At 36.8% G+C, this 19931-nt stretch overlaps 1 protein-coding gene across 1 annotated transcript in view; it reads right to left on the bottom strand.

The window, feature by feature from the left end:
- DNAH6 (dynein axonemal heavy chain 6) overlaps positions 1-19931 on the bottom strand; it is a 213437-nt gene that overhangs the window by 139233 nt on the left and 54273 nt on the right. Inside the window, exons 16-21 of the mRNA XM_032410573.1 lie at positions 18393-18521; positions 15518-15631; positions 13383-13526; positions 3900-4112; positions 3103-3195; positions 1371-1490 (exon numbers count right to left, since the gene is read on the bottom strand). Of these exons, the coding sequence (XP_032266464.1) occupies positions 1371-1490; positions 3103-3195; positions 3900-4112; positions 13383-13526; positions 15518-15631; positions 18393-18521 (813 nt within the window). The remainder of the gene's footprint in view (positions 1-1370; positions 1491-3102; positions 3196-3899; positions 4113-13382; positions 13527-15517; positions 15632-18392; positions 18522-19931) is intronic.

Genomic DNA, 19931 nt, shown 5'->3' on the forward strand with positions numbered 1-19931 from the left:
GAGGTAGAATAAAATAAAAAGGAAAGGTGTACCACAAGGAAGGGTACCAAGGAGACTTTAAGCAAGTGTGTGTTTTTCTAGTAAATACGAGGTTGTTGTGGCATTGTCAGAGGCTGTCTAAAAGCTGCGAAGGCCTGAAGCTTAGAAGCTCGGATATTCCCTGCCTGAGCTTAATGCTGTTGCATTAAGGTTTAAGCCAGTTAGTAAGTTACCAAAGTTGTCTGCCATTTTGGGATAGAAACTGGTTGAGGAGGGAAAGTCTTTCACTGGAGTGTATGCATAGGCAGATTGTTCTTAGAGGTGCTAATTCTTCTAATTGACAAGAAGGCCATTTCTTTTCCAATTATGAAGTTATAAATATCAACTGGCTGAGGTACTTAGGGAGGGGAAGAGGGTGGTACGGAGGGAATGAGAGTAGCTCAAGACAAGGGCTCATATTCTTAGGGTGAAAAACCCTTGGAGCTTCTCTGTTTTTTGAACTTTAAATTCTGAAACCATTGGTGGCAGGGTTCAGTCACTGACAACACAAGTTCATTGAATCATTTCAAGAGCTGAATGATTTCAAAAGCTCTCATCTCAGGAGAAGATTCAGTTTTCATACTGGGGCAGTGATCACTTTAAAACACAGAACAAAAATAATTTTTTTTAATCTTAAGAATTAACGAATACTCAAAATGCTATCTTGAATCATGATACCCATCAGTACTTCCCATCATCTAGACCTGCATCTAGAACTCCACTATAAAATCTTTTCAGGCATGTTTTAGGTTTCTGTGAAAACTCTGTTTAAATGTAAACTTCATACCACACTGTCAGCTTTGTCTCAATAAAACTATAGATTTATAAATAAACACAAAATGTGGGCAACATCTAGGAGCTGAGGATGACCTCCACCTGATAGCCAGCAAGAAATTGAAGCCCTTAGTCCCAGAGTTGTGAGGACATTATTTCTGCCAACAACCTGAATGAGCTTGGAGGTGGATCCTCCTTGAGTTGAACCTCTGATGAAAACCAAGTCCTGGCCCACAACTTGATTGAACCTTTGTGAGACCCTAAGTAGGAGACTTAGTTAAGCCATATCTGAACTCCTGACCCACAGAAACTGTGATATGTATAATAAATATAGACCGTTTCATACCACCAAGTTTGTGGTATTTTGTTTCATGGCAATAATAACTAATTCAAGAGACATGGCATAATTATATAAAGAAGAACTTAGTATATTTGCATTTTCTTTACATTCTGAATATAATAAAATGTCAACAATTAAATCTTATCTAAACTACATCATATTTAAATGATTGGAGAAATGATTTCTAAAGTACCATGGCTCTCCAATTCTCTGAGTGCATGAAATTGCCCTCACTCACCAGTGTTTGATTAAATAAGGCAAGTTGTTTCTGCCAGTCATCCACTCGAGTTTTCAATGGACCAACATAACGTGATGAGGCAATGGTTGCGATGTTGATGGTGCTGTCATCAAGGAGGACCTTTAAAGAAAGAAGAAGAAAATATGCAGCATTATGAGTTTGTGCTCTCAGAGATAATTACAGATGTTTAATCCCGAGAGTCCACTTAAAAGCCAACTTTTTAAATAAATAGCTTAGTCTCACCTACTGTTTCCTACCCATCTTTTTCCCTTCCTCATCCACTTCAGTGGCTCACAACCCACTCTGACGTTCTCTCAAATGTCACCAAGAGACTTTTGATTGCCAAATCTTGGCTATTTCTGTAATTATTAATGGCACATATTTTTTGTTTGGTTCAATACTCTTCTCTCTCCCCCTACTTTTAGGTAACTGGTACCTTCTTTACACCATTTGGTCATCTAAGCTTTTATTTCTCAAATGATTCAAAACTTGCAAAATTAAAAAGTTTTAAATTAAAATTAAAATTATCTTCTCTATCTAATGAAACATCACTTTATCTCAATTATCTTGCAGAAGAGGGAAACTGAACTCATTCATATCAAGCTTAGAAGGACTATAAACAGTTTTCTCTCTACCTCCTTCCCCTACTTTTCCCCTTACACTACAGCAACCCTTACAGAACATGTGCATTCTGTAAAAAATGTGTCTGTTAATCTAAAGGATTTTAATTGCCCTATTTAAATTATAAATTTCTTGAGAGCAGAAGCCCCATCACCTAGCATCACTTGGCCTCCTACTACCTGACTTCATCTTGGGTTTGCTCTTTCATCTACTGCCCAGAGTGACATCTGGTCTTGCTCTTCCAACCTATACCTGGCAAAGCCATCCCATCATTAGTTCTGGTGTGGGTACACCCAAATGCGCCAGGGCTTTGCTTTTTAAATTAGGCCATAAGACACAGATCCTTTTGCTAAACAAATGTGTCTTTGAATTTTAAATCACTAAGAATATTCCAAACACATGGATTAGATTTATTTTCTTTTATTGTTCATAGAGTATAGCCATCTACTCCTAATCTCAAAAAATTCAAGTGAACTTAGTTTCCTAGTATGCTATAAACCTGAAATGCTCATTCATGTTTCTTTGCCTCATTGAAATAGTTTGAAATGCCCTTCATTCTCATCTATGTCTGTCAAATACCATTTATTCTTTAAGGTCCAGCATGTCTTGGCTGGTCTAGGAAGGATTCTGTGATCACTTCAGCCATAAATTATCTCTTGTTTTTCTAAACTCTTCCACTGTTAACTACAGGATTATAATTCATATATATGCTACTTTTATTGCTTTGCTAAATATTTAATGTACAAGCATTCCTGTCAATTATACATATTCATATTTTGCCTTTCCAATTAGATTTTTTCTTAGTAACTCTCATATTTCATTCCTTCATCATAATCTCCCATAGAAGATTCAGGAGTAGGTCTGACCAATCTTTACCATGGTTTTTTTTTTTTTAAGATTTTATTTATTTGGCAGAGAGAGACACAGCGAGAGAGGGAACACAAGCAGGGGGAGTGGGAGAGGGAGAAGCAGGCTTCCCACTGAGCAAGGAGCCTGATGCGGGGCTCGATCCCAGGACGCTGGGATCATGACCTGAGCCAAAGGCAGACGCTCAATGACTGAGCCTCCCAGGCACCCCTACCATGGGTTTTCAATAACCCAGTTACCCTACCTGTATGTCATCTGTGCCGCCCAGAATAAACACATCTTTGGAGTCACGGTGAGGGAGAACGACGAATTCGGTTGTTTTCCAAGAATCCTCCACCTTAGAAATAATTCACATTTTAGGATACTTAAATTATTTCTGTTTAGGTACTCAATAAATGCACGTAGAATAAAATAAGTGAAAACTCCATAATCATCCCATTTTCCTCTTTACTGCCTTTAAAATTCTTAAAATCCTCTTCTTGGTTAAAGGATACAGATATGCTAAATTTTATTGATGAAGATTAATACATATGAATAACTTATGATATGTTAATGTCTACCCCTTACCACTTTGTGCTTTAAATGTAAGGAAAATATTTCTTTTTACACAGGTGATTTGTAGGTATGTGTGTATTTTTAGGGTAAGGAGGTAGGTAGCTTAAGTAGAGGTAAGTAGCTTAAGTAGCTTCAGTGTCTTTTGTAGCATTTCACAGTTACTTTTTTCTGGTAGTTTGAAAGATGATGTATTTTGGTACAAAAGATCTTCCTTGGAATATGTTTTTTTATATAAGCATGGAAATATCAAACTTTGTTGTCATCAAAGTGGGCTATAAGCTAAGTAGAGAGAGGATACTGATCAAAGTGCTACTGATAATAATAATGATAATACATGTAAGGAAACAACAGAAGGATGAATGATAATGAGAGAGTGAGAGCTGCAATGTTGAAAAACCCATCTAGATGAATCAAAAGTTGGTGATCTTCATGCTGAATATGAAAACCTACATTCCTTGATCTTCAGAACATATTTTTCAGATTTACCTTTTTAAGAATTGTTTCTAAGGCAGCTTCTCCAGAAGCCTGCCCAGAAATGTCCTGGATTTCTTGGCCAAAATCAAAAACACGCAACTCAGAGAGCTTCTGCAAGGTTAATGGAATTTCAAGGTCCACTAGGGAGGCATCAACTGTTTGTTCAATAGCTGCCCAATGTCTTGCCTTCAAAGTTGGGTTCCTCAAGTCAATGATAACTGGAAGCTGGAAAGCAAACACTCTCAAAGGCACCATGCTTTTTATCTTTTTTTTGACTATAGATATAGGAGTTTGTTTGTTTGTTTATTTCTTCTTTTTTTTTTCAGTTAACATATAGTGTATTATTAGTTTCAGTGGTAGAATTTAGTGATTTGTCACTTGCATATACCACCCAGTGCTCATTATGTCAAGTGCCCTCCTTAATGCTCATCACCCAATTACCCCATCCCCCCACCCACTTCCCCTACCTTAAAAACATAGCCCAAGGCTTCTGGTTTCAATTCAGGAATGTGGAGAACTGGAAAGAATACAACTTGTGCTCTCACAAAATAAAATTCTGGACAAACTGAAAATTAATGACTTCTATTGAGCCCATCAAAAAATTGAGGTTGCAGGGCAACCAACTAACTCAAAATCTGGGGAGAGACTGGTATCTGTAGATTTCTCCACAGCAAAAAAACAGGACCTGAGAATTTGCTTACCTAGGACAGATGCCTTGGGTTGCCACTTAAGCTAGCAAGAAGATTCAGCTAAATTTTAAAAATAAATTGCTAAAGAGTGAGCGTAGGGTAGCATGAGAGTGTGAAGTCCCTGGGGGCTACAAATACAAAGATGTTCACAGGGAAGATTGGGGAGAATCCTAAGAAAGTCTACCTTATGGTGTTGCCTGGGGGGAGGAACACAGCAGCCACTATTTTAACTCTAATCAACCCATTTCTCCTAGTTTCCCTATGGAACAAACGACTTAATGTCAGGGAAATGAGCAACAAACACTGTCATTTTAAGGCATTGTATAACCCACTGTAGATTTCTGTATATACTGGGAGAAACAGAATTGGAAAAATAAAAGCTCTACTCATGGGGGGAGGGAAAGAAATACATTCTAGGCTCATTACTACAGCTGGAGGAGGGGCAGGAATACCAGTGAAGGTCAACAGTCTGAGAACAAGGGACACAGTGCCTTACTAAGATAGAGGCTTAATCAGAACACCAATGGAATGCCCCTCCTCACCTCTCCCACTGGGCTAACAAATACTGAATAAAAATAACAGTGGAATACAGACTGATTAGTTGCAAGAGACAGATTCTCTCTGGGGACAATACACAGAGAGGACCCAAGGTCAGGGAGAAACAAAAATTGAAAAAATAATCTTTGGCAAATGAGCCCAAACCAAAAACACAAGGTATCAAAAGAACAATTTGAAGGCTGTAGTATATTGAGGGTAACCATAGCAACATCAAACCTCAAATCTAGCCTAATTCCTTACTAGATTTAACATAACATGCCACACAAAAAGCCAAGTAGGAGGAAAGGCATGCTCATCTCCAGGCATAAAAATTATTTACTTCAGGGGCGCCTGGGTGGCTCAGATGGTTAAGCCTCTGCCTTTGGCTCAGGTCATGATCCCAGGGTCCTGGGATCGAGCCCCGCATCGGGCTCCCTGCTCCGCAGGGTGTCTGCTTCTCCCCCTCCTTCCTGCTCGAGCTCTCTCTCACTATCTCTGTCTCTCTCAAATTAAAAAAAAAAAAAATTATTTACTTCAGTTATCTACTGTACTACATAAGATGTCTGGCTTTCAATAAAAATGTAGGAACTGTATAAAAGCTAAGATAAACATACACTTACTAGATAAAAACAAAAAACAAAATAAAAAGATAAACACCAGACTCAGATATGACACACAATGTTGAAATTAATAGAGAATTCAAAATAATTGTAATTAATATGGTAATGGCTCTCGTGGAAAAGGTAGGCAACATACAAGACCAGATGGGAAATGTCAATAGAAAGATGGAAGCTGGGACACCTGGGTGGCTCAGTTGGTTTAGTGTCTGCCTTCGGCTCAGGTCAGGATCCCAGGGTCCTGGGATCAAGCCCCGCGTCGGGCTCCCTGCTCAGGAGGAGCTTGCTTTTGCCTCTGCCTGCACTCCCCCTGCTTGTGCTCTCTCTCTCTCTCTGACAAATAAATAAAATCTTAAAAAAAAAGAAAGATGGAAGCTATAATTAAGAATTAAATAAATGTTAGAATGGAAAAAGACAGCAAGAGAGATAAAGAATGCCTTTGATGAGCTTGACACAGCCAAGGATCCGTGGACTAGAAGATAAGTGAGTAGAAATTCTCCACACTGACATGAGAAAAAAATAGTGGTTAAAAACCCCAAACAACCAAAAACCAAAACCAAAACCACAGGCAGAGCATCCAAGAGCTACAGGACAATATCAAATGGTCTAAAATATGCAATAGAAATCTCAAAGAATAACATAATGGCTGCATTTTTTTTTTTTTCAAAATTAAAGACAGACACCAAACCACAGATCCAAGAAACTCAGGGAATGCTAAATGAGAGAAATACAAACTGTAAACAACAACAACAACACACACCTGGGCATACCACATTATAAACTGACAAAAATGAAGAAAAAGAAATAATCTTGAAGACAGCTCAACCAAAAAATACATATTATCTACAGAAGAACAGGGACAAGAACAACAGAAGATTTCTTGTTAGAAACCATGCAAGCAAGAAAGTAATGAAAGGATGCTTTTAAACTGCTGAAAGAGAAAACAAAACCTGTTGACTCAGTATGATAAGTTTAAATTATCATTTGAATTATCATTAAAATAAAGAATAAAGACTTTTTCAAAACAAAAATTTAGGGAATTCATTGTTAGCATACCTACTCAATAAAAAATATTAAAGGAAGTTCTTCAGGCTATGAGTCAGAATCTTAGATCCATGCAAAGAAATGAAGAACACTAGAAATGGAATAAAGGCAAAATAAATTTCATTTTGTTTCCTATTTTGATTGTCCTGAAAGATGATTATATAAAATAAAAATAGAGGAGAACATAGGCAGTAACCTCTTTGACATCGGCCACAGCAACTTCTTTCAAGATACATCTTCAAAAGCTAGTGAAACAAAAGCAAAAATGAACTTTTGGGACTTCATCAAGATAAAAAGCTTCTGCACAGCAAAGGAAACAGTCAACAAAACAAAGAGGCAACCCACAGAATGGGAGAAGATATTTGCAAATGACACTACAGATAAAGGGCTGGTATCCAAGATCTATAAAGAACTTCTCAAACTCAACACCCAAAAAACAAATAATCGAGTCAAAAAGTGGGCAGAAGATATGAAAAGACACTTCTCTGAAGAAGACATACAAATGGCTAACAGACACATGAAAAAATGTTCATCATCATTAGCCATCAGGGAAATCCGAATCAAAACCACATTGAGATACCACCTTACACCAGTTAGAATGGCAAAAATGGACAGGGAAAGAAACAACAAATGTTGGAGAGGTTGTGGAGAAAGGGGAACCCTCTTACACTGTTGGTGGGAATGCAAGTTGGTACAGTCACTTTGGAAAACAGTGTGGAGGTTCCTCAAAAATTTAAAAATAGAGCTACCCTATGACCCAGCAATTGCAGTCCTGGGTATTTACCCCAAAGACACAGATACAGTGAAAAGAAGGGACATATGCACCCCAATGTTCATAGCAGCAATGTCTGCAATAGCCAAACTGTGGAAAGAGCCAAGATGCCCTTCAACAGATGAATGGATAAAGAAGATGTGGTCCATATATACAATGGAATATTACTCAGCATTGAGAAAGGATGAATACCCAATTTTTACATCAACATGGATGGGACTGGAGGAGATTATGCTAAGTGAAATAAGTCAAGCAGAGAAGGTCAATTATCATATGGTTTCACTTATTTGTGGAACATAAGGAATAGCATGGAGGACATTAGGAGAAGGAAGGGAAAAATGAAGGGAGGGAGCATCGGAGGGAGAGATGAACCATGAGAGACTATGGACTCTGAGAAACAAACAGGGTTTTAGAGGGGAGGGGGGAGCGGGGATTGGTTAGCCCAGTGATGGGTATTAAGGAGGGCACGTACTGCATGGAGCACTGGGTGTTATACGAAAACAATGGATCATGGATCACCACATCAAAAACCAATGATGTATTGTATGTGACTAACATAACATAATAAAATTTAAAAAAAATAGTAGTAATATATTGTGCATATAGTATATATAAAGGTAAAATACAAAAACCAAAATGATGAGGTACATCAAAGGGACAGAGAAGTCAACTCAGAGAGTTCTCAATAGCTGAAGTTGTAATGATTTAAGCAAACAATAAATAATGTAGTATTGTATTATAATCCAAATTATAAAATAAATATCCATGAGTTTATATTGACATAAATAAACAACCGAATGGATGGTTGGATTACTAGACAGATAGATAAGCAGACAGAGAACAGATAAATCTATACAGAAAGATACAAATTATCAACATCAACAGTGAAAAATGGGACATCACTTCTGATCCCACATACCTTTTTTTTTTAAAGACTTATTTATTTATTTTAGTGAGAGAGAGTGAGTTGGGGGAGTGGCAGAGGGAGAGAATCTTCAAGCAGACTTCCTGCTGAGCACAGAGTCCAACACAAGGCTCGATATCACAACTCATGAGATCATGAACTGAGCTGAAACCAAGAGTTGGAAACTTAACCGACTGAGCCAGCCAGGTGCCCCAGATCCCACATACTTTTAAAGGATAATAAAGAAATATTATGATCAACTCTATGTCTACAAATTCAACAATTTGGATGAAATGGACCATTACTTTGAAAAATACATTATAAAACCCCTCAAGAAGAAATAGATAACCTAAATAATTCAATATGTATTAAAGAAATTCAATTTGTAGTTAAAAGCCTTCCGAAAAAGGAGACTTCAAGCTGAAATGGCTTCACCGGTGAATTCTACTAAACACTTAAAGAAGAAATAATATTAATTCTATACTCTTTTCTCCAGAAAACAGAAGAAGGAACCCTTCCAAACTCATTTTAATGTATAAAAAAAAGCTCCTAAAATTAAAAACTGAATTTAGTAACATCACAGGATATAAGATCAATATACGAAGGTCAATAGTATTCAATAGGATTCTGCTATATAGCAGCAATAAAAAATTGGAATTTGGAATTAAAAACAATATTACTGGGACGCCTGGGTGGCTCAGTTGGTTAAGCATCTGCCTTCAGCTCAGATCATGATCCCAGGGCCCTGGGATCAAGTCTCACATCAGGCTCCTTATGGGAGCCTGCTTCATGCATGCTCCTCTCTCTCTCTGACAAATAAATAAATAAAATCTTTTTTTTTAAAAAAAAAAACATTATTTAGGATAACAAAAAGTGTTTAATTATAAAACTAACAAAATACATGCAGAATCTGTGTACTGAAACTATAAAACTTCGATGAAAAAAATAAAGGAAGACTTAACTAAATGAAGAGATATGCTGGTAACAGACTGGAAAACTTCATCTGGTTAAGATGTCAGTTCTCTTCAAATTGATCTATACATTCAACACAATCCTTCAAAAATTCCTGGCAATTTTTTGTACATATTGACAACCTAATTCTAAGATTTATATGGAAAGATAAAGAAATTAGAATAGACAAAATGATTGTGAAGAAGAAGAACAAATTTGGAGGACTTAAATGTACTACCTGATTTCAAGACTTACTAGCTATAGTTATTAAAACAGTATAGTATCGGCGAAAGAATAGATTCACAGAACAACAAAACAGAATAGAGTCCAGAAATAAACTAAAAAATATAGTCAGCTGACTTCTGGCAAAGGTGCAAGGGCAGTTCAATGGAGAAAGGATAGTCTTTTTAAATAATGGTGCTGGATTGAGTGGATATCCAAATGTAAAAAATGTACACCTTGACACATCTCTCATATTTTATGCAAAATAACTCAAAATAATTCATAAACTTTAATGTAAAAAAAAGTAAAACTATAAAACTTCTAGAGGCAAATACAGGAGAAAATCAGTGTGACCCTTAAGTTTAGCAAAAACATTTTTAGATAATATACTAAAAAGATAATCCATAAAAGCAAAGAATATAAATTGAACTTTATTCATATTAAAACCATTTGCACTTTGAAAGTCACTGGTAAGGGATTGAAGAGACAAGACACTGACTGGGAAAAAATATTTTCAGGTTACATATTTGAAAAAGGAGTTGGATCCAGATTTCAAAAAGAACTCTTAAAACGCAATAATAACAAAACAAGCAACCCAATTAAAAATGGGGCAAAGAGCCAAACAGACATTTCAGCAAAGAAGATAAAAGGATGGAAAAAAGACATTTAAAATATACCCCACATGATTAGTCACTGGAAAAATGCAAACATGACTGCCATGAGATACTTCTATACATTTACTCGAGTGACTGAAATGAAAACCAAACCAAACCACACAGAAAACCTCCCGAGCAATAAGGAGTGCTGGGGAGGATGAGGAACAGCTAGAATTCTCACACACGGCCTGTGGGAAGGCAAAATGTTATAGTCCTTTGAAAAACAGTTAGGCGAGTTTCTTCTAAACATATACTTACCACGCCACCTAGAAATCCCACTCCTAGTTACCTACCCAAGTGAATTAAAAACTCATGTTCACTCAAAAAGCTGCACAGGACTGTTGAGAATAGCTTATTAATAATTGCTATAAAACTGGTCACAACCCAAATGCCTTTCAACAGGTGAATGGAAAAACCAACTGTGATAATCTATATAGTGGAATTATTACTCAGCAATAAAAATTAACAAACTATTGATTCACCTAACAACATAGAAGAATCTTTTTTTTTTTAATTTTGTATTTCAATTCAATTAACATATAGTATATTATTAGTTTCAGAGGTAGAGTTAAGGGATTCATCAGTTGCATATAACACTCAGTGCTCATTATATCATGTGCCATCCTTAATGCCCATCACCCAGCTACCCCATCCCCTCCAACCTCCCCTCCAGCAACCCTCAGTTTGTTCCCTATAGTTAAAAGTCTCTTGTGGTTTGTCTCCCTGACTTTGTCTTATTTTATTTTTTCTACCCTTTCCCTATGTTCATCTGTTTTGTAAGAATCTTTTTAAAAAAATATTTCAATTCACAGAGATGTGCAACTATCACCACTATCTAATTTTAGAACTATCACTATGAACTACTTATTGCTATCTAATGACCCCAAAGGAAACTCCATACCCATTAGCTTTCATCACCCATTTCTCCTCCACCACAGTGTCTGGTAACTACTAAATTTACTTTCTCTATTGATTTCTCTACTCTAGACATTTCATATCTATGACACCATATGCTATGAAGTCTTTCTATGATTGGCTTCTTTCACTTAGTATAACATTTTCAGGGTTCATCTATGCTATAGCATGTATCAAAACTTCATTCCTTTTTATTGCTGAATAATATTCCATTGTATAGATATATTACATTTTGTTGATTTATTCATTAGTTGATGGACATTTGGGGTTTCTCCACTCTTGGCTATTATGAATGATGTTGCTATGAACATTCATATACAAGTGTTTGTGTAAATATATGTTTTCAATTCTCTTAGATAAATGTCTAGGAGCAGAGTCCCTTTTGAGAAACTGCCAAACTGTTTTCCAAAGAAGCTATACCACTTTATAATCCCACCAGCAACATATGAGGGTTCCAACTCTCCAGATCCTTACCGACACTTACTATATAATCTATCCTTTTGATCATAGCCATTCTGATGGATGTGGACTGGTGGCTCATTGTGGCTTTGATTTGCATTTCCCTGATGGCTAATGATGTTCAGCCTCTTTTCGTGTATCTTCTGTGGGGACATGTCTGTTCAAATCCTTTGCCCATTTTATTTTATTTTATTTTTTAAAAGATTTTATGTATTTATGGGATGCCTGGGTGGCTCAGTTGGTTAAGCCTCTGCCTTTGGCTCAGGTCATGATCCCAGGGTCCTGGGATCAAGTCCCACATCGGGCTCCTTGCTCAGCAAGGAGCCTGCTTCTCCCTCTGCCTGCCTCTGTCTCTCTCTCTCTCTGATAAATAAATAAAATCTTAAAAAAATATATTTAAAAAAGATTTTATTTATTTATTTGACAGAGAGAGACATAGTGAGAGCAGGAACACAAGCAGGGGGAGTGGTAGAGGGAGAAGCAGGCTTCCCGTGGAGCAGGGAGCCTGATATGGGACTTGATCCCAGGACCCTGGGATCATGACCTAAGCCAAAGGCAGACGCTTAACAACTGAGCCACCCAGGTGCCCCTCCTTTGCCCATTTTAAAGGATTATTTCTCTTTTTATTTTTGAGTTAGAAGAGTATGTTATATATTCTGAAGAGAAGTATCTGGATGTATTTTAAATGCATTTTTCTAGGTGAACACTGCCAGACCCAAAAGGCTGCATATTGTATAATTCCATTTATATCGTATATAAAATGAAGAACTTTAGGGACAGAAAACAGGCCAGTGGTTGCCTGGGGTTGGCTGACTACAAAGAACAGCTTATGGGACTTTGGGGGGTGATGGAACTATTCTGTATGGTACTGTTGTGTTTTATACATGACTCTACCCATTTGTAAAACCCCACAGAACTGTATACCATAAAAAGTGACTTTTACTATATGCAAATATTTTTAAAAAATCAACCAGAACTCTGAAGGAATGCAAGATGAATAAAGACTGTGACAAATAAATTTGTTTACAATCATATGATATAATCACACAACGGGCAAATGAAGAAGAAAGAGGCTGACATAAGAAACTTTGGGAAAGTGTTTTGACTAGATATTGTAAAACTAAAGAGGGAGACACTGCAAAAACGCTCTTCTTGTTGCGCCTAAAGTTTTGCTTACTTTTCCTACCCATGTCTTCTTTTAGTCCTTTATCTCATCTTTTAAAAAAATCTAAAACTGCTTAAAAGGATAAAATCATAATACTTTTCATTCCCATTTCAAGTACTGGTTCAGCAGTGATAAGTTTCAAAGAGCCAGTCTCACACACCCACTGCTGGGCTTCCCAACTGTCAAGTCATAGCACATCTGGAAAATGGCATATTTATTTGGTGCAGTGATATAAATGGACAAGGCTGCACTAGCCTCATTTGGCTGTCTAAGGCCTGAGTGGATCAGTATCTTGGCATACCTACAACCCATTACTGCACTAAGCTCCCTACCACTTGGGAAATTCTTACTCTGAATGCTGCTTGAACCAAGGTATTCAATTCCATGATTTGGCCAGTTGGAGATAGGGATGTAGTCTGCCTCTGAAAAAATTTGTCTATTCTTTCTTTTCTCTCTGCAAAGCTGACTAATTTAAACAGGGAAGAATTCCTGACTTTCGTCTCATTAGCATCAAGTAGTAACAGACTGACCTGGAGTTTTTGAAATAATTTCTACCGAACTTACCTTTTCTTTCATTTTTTCCACCTTATGTTTTAGCTGGGGAACTACACTGTTGGGTGGCAAGCCCTTTTCCAATTGAGTCACAAATTTGGCATATTTAGAAACTTGGCTATTCAGGAATTCTGGATCCAGGCAGTCAAACTTGGACTATAAATCAGAAAGAGAAAAAAAAAGTTAAGACATGATAAAGGCAAGCTTGAAATAGTAAAATTTTTTACTTTACTAGACTTTCCAGTAGTTAAATTGTTAATCCAAATCAGCTCTTTACTTTTGGAAATGGCTTTACATATTAAGACTGCTAATAGTGTATCAGGCTTATTCCTTATTCCTTATTCACTTGCTTATTCCTTTCATGTTCTTGTCTCCTACATCATCAAATGTAGTATTGTAATCCCTGTAATTTATTCCTGAGGGCCAACTCTTGGAAGGAGACCACTAGATACTTCTTACTCTTACTAACTAGAACTTTCTCACCCAGTAGTCTCCTATTATTTGATTATGTACCCCTTTAATATAAATGATTTAAAGATATACCCCAAAATATACATGTATCTATAAATATATTTCTCAGTTCTATAAACAGAGAAAGACAAATACTGTATGATCTCACATGTGCAATCTAAAACAACAACAAAAAAATGAAATGAAAGGAAACTTACAGAGAACAGACTGGTGGTTGCCAGAGGTAGGGCTGGGAGGTGGGGGAAATGGGTGAAGGAGTAAGAAGATATAAATGTCCAGTTATAAAATAAATAAGTCATGGGGGTGTAATGTACAGCATGGTGACTATAGTTAACAATACTGTATTGCATATTTGAAAGTTGCTAAGAGAATCGATCTTAAAAGTTCTCATCATAGAAAAAAAATTTCATAATTATATATGACAATGGATGTTAACTAGACTTACTGTAGTGATCATTTCACAATAGACACAAATATTCAATTGCTATGTGATATACCTAAAACGAATATGTTATGTGTAGTTATAAACCTTCATTTTTCTTTTTTTCCTTCTAGGTTCAACATTTCCTTTCTGTCCTCTAATGGGTCTTTTTGTATGTTTGGGATGACATCATCCCATTTTGGACGCTTCTGTTCTGAACTATGGTGGTAATCAGAAAACTCTCTAAGCTTTTTCTTTATACCTCAGGAGTTTTTCTACATTCCTCAGGAGCTTTTTCTACTTCTGAGGTAAGTGACAAAGGAGTTATACAAGAGCACTTAAAATTCTTTGATATTATATCATATATTTGTTTGTTTTCTATTTTCTTCACCAAAAGGTAAGTTCTGTGAGGGTTTGGACATTATCGTTTTTAGTCTCTACTGGTATACCCAGCACTTAGAACATTATCTGGGAAACACTTTCTGTGTTACTGGTGTTTAAATCAGACATGTGACTTCTAATTACAGGTATCAGCACAAGTAGGCTGAATGAGCAAGTGTAAAACAGTATCTGTAAAGTTGATGGTATTTCTAACATGTCCATATCACACTTGAAAGAAGAGATGATCATCTATTCTGCCTTCTAGAGGGTTGACCCTTATCAAGGTTTGAATATACAGGTAGATCCTAAAAATCAAATTCTATGGTGGCTGTTGGTACTTGGCCCCCTAATTAAGGTAATTTACTGTTGAGCTCTTAAGGGAAGATCCTAGATCTCATTACTCTGATTCTGTTCTATCACAGTGAACAAAATGGCTTCCTTTTTTTCAAAACCAGAACAGAAACAGAAGTTAACAGAAATCTAAAGGGTGTAGATCACAAATAAAATCCTACAATCTTCAAGAACACTTGGGTGTAGTATATCATGACAATATTGTATTCAGAAGCCACAAAGCAGTTAAACATCAGGCAGTGAGATCTTTTGATGCTTCCTTCATTTAGCCTTCTTAAATGGGGGACCCAAGAAGCCTGTCTTACAAGAATGTATTCTGCTCTGTGGTATATAGTGACAGAAAGACCTTTACCCATTTCACTGGAAAGCTGATAACAATTACCATAAAACTGTAACATTGCATATTTTACTGAATTAAGACTACTCCAGATTATTAAAAATAATTCTTCTTATTAGGATATTAAGTTTAGTTAATAAAAATGATTTTCGGATTGAGAGGTTTTTTTGTTTTGTTTTGTTTTACCTTTAACCATTCTTGTTGGAGTTGATCCCATTCAGATAAAGAATCCCAGAGCAATTGTTTGAGTTTCAATTCAGCACTAACTTCTTCCAGAGCTTCAAACTTCGATACTTCTACCTTTAAAAATATAATAAGCAAAATGCCCTATTTAGTTTTCAGATGTAAAGATCTTATGTTATCCTCCTATCAGTAATTCTTGATACAGTGACTACTTAGCAGAATATGGGTGGGTCCCAAATGGGGAAATAAAAGGAGCGATATAAACAAATGAAAAAAATAAATCATAAACCCTATGTATATTCAAATTTCCACTTGAGTGACAAAATATAACTCTTTACATTTCCTTAGAACTTAAATGTTCAGCAAAGATATAAATATGATGAATACCATCGGCATTCTTCAAGTTGGATCATACATGCCTGGCCTTTTTTAGCAAAACAAATGAGTTTTCAGAGGTACTCATTTCCTTTGGGACATGTATAGCTAGATGACAGAAGAAGGAGATTTCTGTGCAGTAGCTGGTGGAGGGGATGGGGAGATTTAACATGGAAAGAACAGCCTGGTTTCTACCTCTTTCTAAGCCCCTGGGTTGTATATGAACACTATAGGGAGAAAGACTGCAAGACAATCAAGAAGCTGTTTTCATAGAAGCATTTTAAAACTGCCTTGGCTTAGAAATGAACAAACCCCCAAGGGGGTTGTTTGCACGGAGATAAGCTAGGGCTTTGAACATTCCATCCAACAGCAGCTGAATACACATTCTTTCCAAGTGCACACAGAACATTCCCTAGGACAGATCATATGATAGGCTACAAAACAAGTCTTAGCAAATTTAAGATTAAAATCATACCAAGTATCTTTTTCAATCAGAATGGTTTGAAATTAGAAATCAACAAGAGGAGAGCTGGAAAATTTACAAGCATGTGGAAACTAAACAACACACTCCTGAACAACCAGGTTAAAGGGGAAATCAAAGGGAAATAAAACAAAAAAAACTTGAAACAAATGAAAACACAGCATGCCAAAATCTATGGGATGCTGCAAAAGCAGTTCTGAGAGGACAGTTTATAGTGATAAATGCATGTATTAAAAAATAGGACGATAACAAACAATTTTACACATTAAGGAAGCTGAAAAAGGACAAACTAAGCCCAAAATTAGCAGAAGGAAGGAAATAAAGATCAGGGTGGAAATAAATTAGAGACCAGAAAAATAGAAAAGATCAATGAAATTAAGAGCTGGTTTTTCATAAAAGATGAACAAAATAGATAAACATTTAGCTAGATGAAGAAAAAAAAAGAAGACTTAAATAAAATCAGAGGAAACTTTATACCAGATACCACAGAAATACAAAAAATTGTAAGAGACTACTATGAATAGTTATATGCCAACAATTAAATTATATCACTTAAAAGAAATAGATAAATTCCTAGAAACATATAACCTACCAAGACTGAATCAGGAAGAAATACAAAATCTAAATAGACCAATAAGGAATAAGGAGATTAAACCAATAATCAAAACCTCCCAACACAGAAGGTCCAAAAGTAGATGCTCCAGGAGCAGATGGTTTTACTGGTGAATTCTACCAAACATTTAAAGAAGAACTAATGCCAATCTTTCTCAAACTTTTTCCCCCAAAACTGAAGAGGTGGGAATACTTCCAAAGTCATTTTATGAGATCAGCATCACCCTGACATTATGGATCTAACCTTGTCTTCATTAAGAATTAGAAGTAATTTCCTTAGGCCACTTAGATCTTCACTCCTATCCCCCAAGTGACTGAGAGCTGCAGAAGGAAGGGTAGACCTGAGGTGATCATGAAAGAAGAATTAATCAAGAATGGATACAGAGTGTGGAAAGAAGGGGACATACTTTTATTTCAGGCTCTGGCTCAAGCAGTGCTATCCTTTCTGACCCAAGATGTGCCCACCTGTTAGTTATAACTTTTTATCAAGCAATGTTTCCTCAATACCTCACTTCCCACTGCATACTGTCCCATCTTGTAGGTCAGTTAACTCAACCTGGGAACAACTTTGAACCCTAGTTCTCCAATGCACAAATCTCAAGTACCGCACCAGTGACATCGTCTAGAGTCACACTCATTATTTTGCAGATTGCCCCCACCAAGTCCTGGGCTCTGGAATGGAGAGCTCCTCAGATAACTTTCTGGCCATCCATCTGGGGCTCTGGAATAGATAGGTACATTCCCATGTGAGGTCCAGGCACTCCTCCAAGACTGCTGGAGAGACTAATAATACCTCTCATTGCTGGTGGTTCCCTGGGTTTGACCCTAGGAATCTCTTCTTTCCTATTCTCTTTTCTTTTTGGTCTCTTTAATAACTGTTCAGAGCACTTAAAGCTCTTACTCATTTCTCTTCATTTTTCTTGAGACTTCGAAACCTACCCTTTTTTGGGATCCATCTATTCCCTGGCTTAGCCAAATTCTCTTCTTTCACCAAATTGGCACATCAAACCAGGGCAAATCAGGCAACATTCATGGAATCGCAACACACACAAGAATGTAAAAGCAGCTTGAATATTATTCAAGAAAGACTAGAGGAGCTTTAATTGACCATGTTAAAAAATCCACATACATATTTTAACAAAGAAAGTGAAGTCCCTGGTCTGAGGGTTTACCTATAATTCATCATTATTTTTTTATTAAGAAAGATACTTTGTCTCTCATGTGTACTAATCTTTAAACACTTCAAAGGCAGAGAACACATCATATTTGTATTTCAGACCATTCTGGCACAATGACTAACACATAGGTGTCCAAACACTGAATGTTAGAGTCACATTCTTGAGGGTGGTTGTGCATCAATGCCATTTCTATGCATATGTTTTAAAAACAGATGTGTAGAGCTGTCCTTACCTTAAAATTCTTCTGATAGGATTTATACTGAAACGCACGTTTTTGAAGATCATCTAGAACTACCTGCAGCTCATTCAACATGAGCTTTATTTTGTCTTGGTCAGCAGTGATATCCAAAATCTGTGGATCCTGTAAAATTAAGATAATTTTTGATTAGTCATTCCTACTTTTGATGTTGACCATTAAATTAAATGAATTCATAAACATTTTCAAAAAGTATTTTTCTAATTCTCTTTTCACTCTGATTTTTAGAAAATGTTAAAATGGTTGCTTTTCTTGCATTTTAAAGCAATAGATGTACCTTGTAAAAAAAAGTACAGAAATAAATAAAGAAGTGTCATGGGGACAATATTGTTTTTAAATAGTACCTAATATATTTCCCCCATCTACTTTCATTCCCTACACTTCCTCAACCAGCATGACTTCAGGTAAGGAGAGGAGCATGCAATAGGGAAGACAAGGAAGAGGACATGATATAAGGGAAATTCCTATTGTACATTCATGGAAATAGGAAGCCCTTTGATTTCTGAGAGGTAGGAAGAGAGAAGATAAGGAATAAGTGGTCAGATATCAATTTTCCTGGCTTACCTGTTGAGGTTGAAACCCTACCCAGTGAATGGGAATGGAAAGGTTCAGGAGCAAAGAAGGAACACCTAACTAGGTTTGGGAGAATCTGAGAAATTGGAAGAATCTGAGAACTATTATAACCATAGCTTGGGAGGATAATCTCTGATTTGGCATGGTACTGCATTCAAAATGGCAACGTGTTCTAGAAAAAGCTAAGGGAAGTGTCTAGCAGAAGGGCCTTGTGTTTACACTCTGGTGCCTTCATGGCTTGGGTTGGCACTTGGTGGATCATGAAGTTCTCATGTGCCTTGATTCTGGCAATGGGAACCACAGCTAGTACTGGAGGACTAGAAGGAGTCTAAGATCAGGATGAGGAGGTCACAGATCACTTGAGACTGTAGACTATAGCAGAAATGATGGATTACAGCAGGAGGGGCCAACACGGTACCCAAAGAATCAAGAAGGACCCTTAGCTAACAGCTGCTTGGGACCACCAGGCCCAGCCCAGCCAAACTGCACTAGAAGTCCTATGGTCCAGAGGACACTAAGAGGTCTGGATGCCCCCTCCCTCCATCCACCAGGAGGAAATGCACATTTCCACTTACGGGCAAGACGTTGGAGATAATGGTGGCAGGGGTGAAGAAATGCCCAATAGGCATTTTGAATTGAATTAAAATCTATCAGAAAGAGACCAAGCTAGAATGAAATAGACATTTCAAACTGAAATAAATTGCATTATCATCACTTGTCACACTGAGGTTTTTTCTCCAACTCCCTCTATCATCAAGAGTAGAGGTCTTGACAGCAAGATGGTATCATTTATAGAAATAATAAGTTTGCAGTTTTTTGCTCAAGAGTGATAATGAATTCATTCCAAATCTTCTATGGAAGAAGCACTTGCTGGAGAGAACCTCTGCTGTCATTTCTGTGTGTGTGCATCATGTTTTTTACAATGCATGATTACACATGAAG

The sequence above is a fragment of the Phoca vitulina genome, unplaced genomic scaffold (genome assembly GCF_004348235.1).
Source record: "Phoca vitulina isolate PV1807 unplaced genomic scaffold, GSC_HSeal_1.0 scaffold12, whole genome shotgun sequence".
Lineage (NCBI taxonomy): Eukaryota > Metazoa > Chordata > Mammalia > Carnivora > Phocidae > Phoca > Phoca vitulina.